Raw genomic sequence first — 7500 nt, 5'->3', positions numbered from 1 at the left:
GACTTCCAAAAAGAGCTAGAGAAGGACGTAAAATGCGTTAGGTACGACGACCAACTTGTCGTCAAAGTGGACAAGACCACGAATTTCTACCGGATGAAGCCCAATGAATACAAAGAACTCCTAGACAAAAACATACACAAGGGGTACAAGAAAGCCGAAAAGCGCCAGGAAGTAAAGATCAATCAAGAGGCAAAAACGATCTCGGACAAATTGGAGTTAGCTGATAGAGTCGAGACCATGGCAAGACGAGACGCCTTTATAACTTTACAAGACTATAAACGACCATAGACCGAATTTCAATAACACGCCAACGTGTCGGCTGATCAATCCAACTAAGTCCGAGATCGGGAAGGCGGGAAAGGTTGCAAAACAAATACTCCAGCGCGTAGTAAAAAACACTGCCCTAGCTGCTAAAGTAAATCTGTGGAGGAGCACGCGTTCTGTATTGGAATGGTTCAACGCCATCGAAAACAAGAAAAGTGCGTCACTTTTCTGCTTCGATATAGTAGATTTCTACCCATTCATCACAGAGAAATTGTTATTTGACCTCACTGACTTTGCTGGCAAGTATGTAAACATACCATCTACCGATAGAGAGATCATTATGCACGCGGAAAAAACACTCCTGTTCAATAACGACGTCCCCTGGGTAACTCCCGCGGAAAGATGCACCTGGTAGTTTATTTGACGTAACCATGGGGTCCTACGGCGGGGCCGAAACGAGTGAATTGGTCTTAGTCTATATGCTATCGCAATTAAAGAGCTTTTGTGGCAACACAATAGGCCTTTATAGAGATGATGGCCTTGCAGAATTCCACGATCCGCCCCGAGTGATTGAGCGTATTAAACAACAAATATGCCTATTATTCGCGGACAATGGACTAAAGATAACAGTCGAAGCAAACAAAAGGTAATCAATTACCTGGATGTAACCCTTGACTTAAATAGCGGCAAACACTACCCTTTTATGAAGCCCAGAAACGTTCCCACCTACGTGCACGCCAATTAAGAGCAACCATCCACCATGTATATTGAAGAAAATACCGGAAATCGTAAACCAGAGGCTATCAGATATTTCGTCCGACGAATCTGTCTTCAGCAACGCAGTACCACCATATCAAGCGGGCCTGGACAAGAGCGGGTACCAATATACATTGAAATTCCAACTAAGAGCGGGCAGAGCAAGGACTGGCAGGACAAGGAAAAGAAACATCACCTGGTTCAACCACGTCAAAAGCATAATTGACGTGCACAATAAGCGCGTGCTGCAAACGCTAGTAGCCAGTGTAGAAAAATCATGTAATTGCAGAAAAAAGATCAATTCTTTATTTTCGAATTCCCCATAATACACTTTGTTTGCCCCCCAAGTTTTGCATAAACCATTGTTTTCAAATGCTCTTAGGAATATGCAGTCTCCCCAAGAGCATTTGAAAACAATAGTTTATGCAAAATTTGGGGGGCAAACAAAGTGTATTATGGGGAATTCGAAAATAGAGAATGTCCTCTAGACAACCAATGCGTAACAAAGGGTATAATATACCAGGCAACAGTCACCTCAAGCGAGGGAAATGAGTATTACGTGGGGCAGACTGACACCGATTTCAAGGCTAGATTTGCCAACCACAAGCAGTTCTTTAAGATTGTGGTGCACAGCAACCAGACAGAGCTAAGTAAATATGTTCGGCGGCTGAAAAATGCTAAAGTAAACTACAACATCACGTGGAAGATTTTGGGGAGGGCGCGCGCGTACTCTAACAGCACTAAAAAATGCAACTTATGTAAACTCCAGAAATACTACATAATCTGCCACCCGAAGCTCGCCACACTCAACAAACGGTCAGAATTAGCAAGCGGCTGTCGGCTAGGTTGTATATAAAAAAAAACGGTCCGTGTAAAAGAGCTGCTTTTTTTTACATAAAAAGGCAGCATTTTTACAATTATAGAATTGTAAAAAAGCAGCAAAAATATGTTTTTGTAAAAAAGCAGCTTCTTTACGTAAAAATGCTGCTTTTTGACAAGTATATAATCGTAAGAAAGCTGCTTTTTTATGTAAAAATGTTGCTGTTTTTTACAGAAATATCTGTTTGTAGAAAAAAACAGCTTTGACAAGTACAGCAACGGTAAATAATTAAGCAAACCGGCTTTTACGACAGTTACTGTTACGGTGCGACGCGCCTTACCGTGGCCACCTAACAAAGTTTTTTACAAATTGTCCGCCAATAAGGGTGTTCGAATTTGATTGACAGTCATGCCTCCTTGTAAAGTTCGTATGGATGTAATTTAAACACCGTTGCATGGTTTGTTGAGTTGACGTATTTACACGTAATTGTCAAATGTGAAAGTTTGTTGGGTGGCGACGGTAAGGCGCGTTGCACTGTAATACATGGCATCAAGGAATATAAAACATTGCCTTAGAGTGGCGAGCAGTAAATTTGTTATTTATTCTCCGACGCGTTTCGTCTAGCTAACGTAGACTTCTTCAGAGAGTTTTACAATAATACATTAAACGCCTGTATTTAAGCCATATCTGATAGCAAAAATAACGGCCGACCAACACTATGGTTTGACCGAATTTTCGAAAGCGAGCAGGCACGGCTGATAAATAACAGGGGAAGGCGTGAGAAACAATGTTCTGGGACCACGGTTTTAGCTAGTTATTTAAAATAATACTTGTACGGGTAGCACAAGCCAAAAAATATTCCGGACACTGGCATAGATCGTTGGATAGTTATAGCGATCGGACCGTTTATTTACAAAACTGAATTGTAAATTTGCTGCACCTTTACAAGACGCGACATGTAAGGAAACGGTGTTTCGCATTATGCCGCACTTATGAAAGGCAAGGGAAAGTGATTTCTTCCAATAAACAATACTTATACGGCTGGCACAAGACAACAAAATATTCAGGACACTGGCATAAAGCGTTGGAAAGTTCAATGATGGCGATCGGACCGTTTTTTCACACAAACATAGTTGTAAAAAAGCTGCATTTTAACAAAGAGTTTTTTTTTAATTTTTTACGAAAGGCTCATTTTTACCAAAGGTTTATGTTCAAATGGAGTGTCGAAACGTCGGGTATTGCCTTTGAAGTTTATTTTTCTTATTAACGATTTTAGCAGCGTACAGATAAAGAAAGAGACGAAAAGAAGATAAAATGCTCCAGTAAAATGAAAAAGGGGAAAAGATCATACGTAGAAATAAATACAAAGAACAAATATACAAGTCATCTAAAAAACTAGATAACTAAGCAATAGTATCATACATTTTATATTTACGTATGCGTATTTAAAGCCACTTAGATCAAGTTATTGTATGGGTAAGTTAATATTTTTAAAGATAATTTTGCAAGAGAGAGTTTTTGAACAATTTCCAGCGGTTAAGAGATAAGAGACCTTGGGAAAGAAGTTGTCGAAGAGGATTTGCGCACAGAATGTGGAATACGAAATAAAGTTGATACAGAATGGGGACTAAGCCCTAAAATGTGCTTGATCAAGATGATGCACAAGTTGTTTAAGCTGAACTGTTTGAAACTTATGTCAAATAATACTTCGTTCAGTGGTGGCCATGCCATTTATTATGGCACCGATTTCTGTCTCAAAAATCTTAACGGGATTAGTAAAATGTTCACCGAAAAGGTGTTAAAAACTTTATGTCCCAAAAGAAATAAATTCCAACTAAGTAAATATAAACTCCTTGAAGGTTTTTGGCTCCGTTATTGGTTTCATACTTCAGTTGACGATAATGATTACAGATAAGACTTTTGTTAAATACGTATCTTCACATTTAAGAGGAAACCACTTGAAGTGTTAACAGGTCTGAACTGCTTCGTTTTCTTGGTCAAATTAACTTGACCTGTCGTCTACGAGATGCAAACGTCACGTAATGATGTAAATGACTTTGCTCTTTCAAAGAAACTCACAGAACAAAACAGTTTGTTCTTCGAGTTGCCAATGCATTTTACTGGAGAATATTTACAAAGGCAAAAAATTGATAGCATCAGATTGGCTTGTGGTTAAGCGGGTAACGATTTTGCAACTCAACAGGTGTTGAACTCATACCTGTTGACACACGTGACATGGCAAAGAGCTAGCATTGTTCCTTCAAGTACATTCACGGTTTGGTTGATACAATCTGATATTTTTCTTATGCAAGTCTGCAAATCGAAATTTTGTTTTAAATTCCGAGTTTGTTCTTGTTATACGTGAATCACCGATGGAGAAATAATGATAATAATGTCTGATGTGGGAGATCTCCATGGTAGATTATGGCTCGGTTGATTTCGAGGAGGCGATTAGTTTACTATACCATAGTGGTAACATCCGTGTGTTGGATTCTTGGAACAGTCTCTTTTTTCCTCATTCAATCCTTAGAGGTCAGTGTTGAAGTCAAACGAAGGACCCCCGAGGAACCTGTTCCGCCACGAAGTCCGAAATTGACTGCAATATTAGAAAGGCATCAGTTCACTACGAAATCAAACAAAAGGGGTGATGAACATGATAACCCAACTGAGACAACGAGTCACAAGCAGTCTCCAATCAAAACGGACTTTAAAAAGGAAGCTATTATTTCACGAACTCCTCCAAAGAAAACTGTATTCATTACAGCGAACTATGAGAGGTTTCCACCTGGAGTCAAGCTGAAGGGACCGGGTGCTGGGGGAGCTGCTGTCTCTGTACCAAAGTCAAGAAGACACGAAGAGGTCGAGGGATTTGATCAACACTCATTTAACCGTGTGGCCAGTGACATGATCTCTTTCCACCGCAAGTTACGGGATCATAGAAACACTGGGTAAGTCGATACGGTAGCTTATGCTCGAATTAAAAAGGTCATCACAAACTATAATTGACAAATAAGTTTTGAAGATCCAGTTTCCCTTAGAATAATCAAAAACCTCGGCACCGGCGGTAAGTAGTTCTAAGCAGCCCTCTAGTAAGGATCACCTCATTGCTACTGAACAATCCAAAAAAGGAATTAGACCATGTATCCATACGACATTTATTTTAGCCTCGAGCGGATTCACTCTTCAGTGACTCTTCTACATTTATATTTGAAGTCTACCTGCGAATGAAATATGTGGGTAGCTTTTGTGTCTTAACATCCGATCTTTTACCGCTTGCAATCTTAGCGGACGCCGCCGCCTTAACTTAGTAACTTAACATAGAATTTCAGTTTTGGTCTGTGGCACCGCCAGGGATTCGTCAACATGATCTACACCAGCTATTTATTTGCTCTCAATTGTCGCAGATTAATTCAATTTCTCCAAGGGCTGTGTCGTGTCGTTCACAAGGAAAAGATTCCCTTTCAATACCAACTACTCACTTGGTGGCTTTTCACTGAAGACCACAACAACTCATCCATATCTTAACGCGTCCACCTGGCATCTGATCTCCCTTGGAGCATCCACTGAGGTATGCAAAACGGTAAATAGCACCGTTGGCTTATTCAGAAAAAATCGTTTGTCATGCAACTTGGGATATCCAAGCCCAAACACACACGCAGGAATGCCGCTAAATATTCAACTGAATCAACTTAAAGTGGTTTAGAGACGACCTGCGTGTTTTGTTAAGATGAATTACTCAGCAAATGATCTTCGACCTGAAATGGCCCTCCTTCTCTCACATCAGGAAAATCACAGTCTCATTCTTAGTAACAAGTCTTACAACGTACGAAGAACAATCAATGGAAACGAGTTTGTGGAATTTTTAGGAACAAAAACTAGGAAAAAGTTACACGCAAGTATACTTTCACAGGTAACTGCAAATACTTCCTCTTTTGACGAACAGTGGTAAAATGGAGCGATCTTCTAAGTGACATTTAAAATGAATTATGAGAACAACGACATCAATTTGTAGAATTTCCTTCTTCTTTTCCGCCACCTTGAGGCCCGTTGTCCTACCCTAAATTATATACATGCAATCTCCTTTTAGGGAATAAAACAGGAAAGGAAAAATATAAGAGAATTTACTTCAAATGCAACGGGGCCGGGTTTCCATGATATTTAAAGCAAAAGTTCAAATGGGTGGACAACTAGTACAGTTATAGCACAAATGAAGATCTCCATTTTGCCTACTTGAACGGCCCAAAAATTTCTTCGAAAGCTTTACTTACTGTAAAAGAACAAAACATTGGTTGACTATTGAAACGCATTTTCCGTGTTTCCATACCCTAATCTAAACACTCGGGGGAGTTGGGAGAATTCTCGACAGTTACATGTATGCAAACCCTCAACTGTGTCTCCGGTTTGCATAACTGTCTCGAATTCTCCCAACTCCCCCTCGTGTTTAGATGAGGCTGTGGAAACAGGGAAAACGTCCTCTATTGCTTAAAGAGAACATGCACTCTACGTAACCACAAGTTTCCTAAGCTGCGATCAGGTCCATTTTTATCTTCGCGCATGTGTTCTCTTATGTCGTCGCTCGCTTTTGCGTTTCGCCAGCTCCACCCAGGTGATCTGGTGACTTAATTCGGAGGACTGGGGAGAAAGACTTTAACGGCGCATCCCACAACCGCGCGCGGCCTTATTTTTGAATTCAACATGGCAGAGGCGAGGTTAGAGCTCGTCGGGTCTACTTGAATGTTCATTCAGTAACAGGAAATGTGGTAGACACGGAATGATCTGTTGAGTTGGAATTACTGCAGGGAGTTTGGAAACAACACCAGGCCGCGCGCGGTTGTGGGATACAGCGTTAAAATTTTCCTTCCCAGTCCTTCAAATTACGTCACCAGATCACCTGGCCACAATACGTACATTGTAGGTCACAAGTTTCCACAATCGTTCTCCTTGGAGGACTGGAACACTTCTCTGCCATTCAGGCAACCGCTGGACACGTCCTTTCTACCAATGGCGGATTTATGGGTTCCAAGGTTGTCTTTCTATTAGTAGGAGGGAATGGATCCAGTTTCCTTGTCGATGGTGGCTGTCGTGTAAGCGCCCTGAGTATGTTGCATGTTGCGAAGCAATGGCGTGATTTACAAGAGTTTGGGACATGGTGCTGAAGGCGCTTCGAACAAAGACCTGATTTTATCCGTTTTATCGATAGCCTATTCATCGACAAGAATGATCATTCCGAAACGACGAATAGTGTTTTTCTTTGTGGTCATAGCCACATCGGTATGGATTTACTTAGCTTCATACTTTATTTTCAGTGGAGAACTCTTTGCAGATTCTTACACTTCTGGTGAGGGAACAATTTATAATCTTCTTATGTACGATGTAACACCGAACCAAAATCTACAAAGACCCGGTGAATGGGGGGCTGCTGTGTCTTTGAACTTTTTGGAAAAGAAAAGAGAAGAACAAGGGTTCAGCGATCATGCCTTCAATCGTGTCGCCAGTGACAAGATCTCGGTTGAAAGAAACCTTCTTGATATGAGGAATGCCAAGTAAGATGCGTTCGGTCATAGGAATTTTGCAGTTACGTGGAGTCTTGCATGTACATGTAGTAAACTTACCCTGTAATATGCCAGAAGCACATCACCTTGAAGCGTGTAACCTTTTTT

The 7500-nt window shown here is 40.8% G+C and overlaps 1 protein-coding gene across 2 annotated transcripts in view; it reads left to right on the top strand.

Moving 5' to 3' along the window:
- Positions 1–4136: 4136 nt before the first annotated feature.
- The window catches only part of LOC138055641 (polypeptide N-acetylgalactosaminyltransferase 1-like), an 18815-nt gene continuing 15451 nt past the window's right edge, over positions 4137–7500 (top strand). Inside the window, exon 1 of one of the 2 annotated variants that reach the window (XM_068901548.1) lies at positions 4137–4788. In XM_068901548.1, the coding sequence (XP_068757649.1) occupies positions 4265–4788 (524 nt within the window). In that variant the 5' untranslated portion in view covers positions 4137–4264. Of the gene's footprint in view, positions 4789–6786; positions 7384–7500 lie in introns of those variants that run through there. The other variant, XM_068901594.1, reaches the window with a different exon arrangement.

The sequence above is a fragment of the Montipora capricornis genome, chromosome 1 (assembly GCF_036669925.1).
Source record: "Montipora capricornis isolate CH-2021 chromosome 1, ASM3666992v2, whole genome shotgun sequence".
NCBI lineage: Eukaryota > Metazoa > Cnidaria > Anthozoa > Scleractinia > Acroporidae > Montipora > Montipora capricornis.
This window is presented reverse-complemented; position numbering and strand designations above follow the sequence as displayed.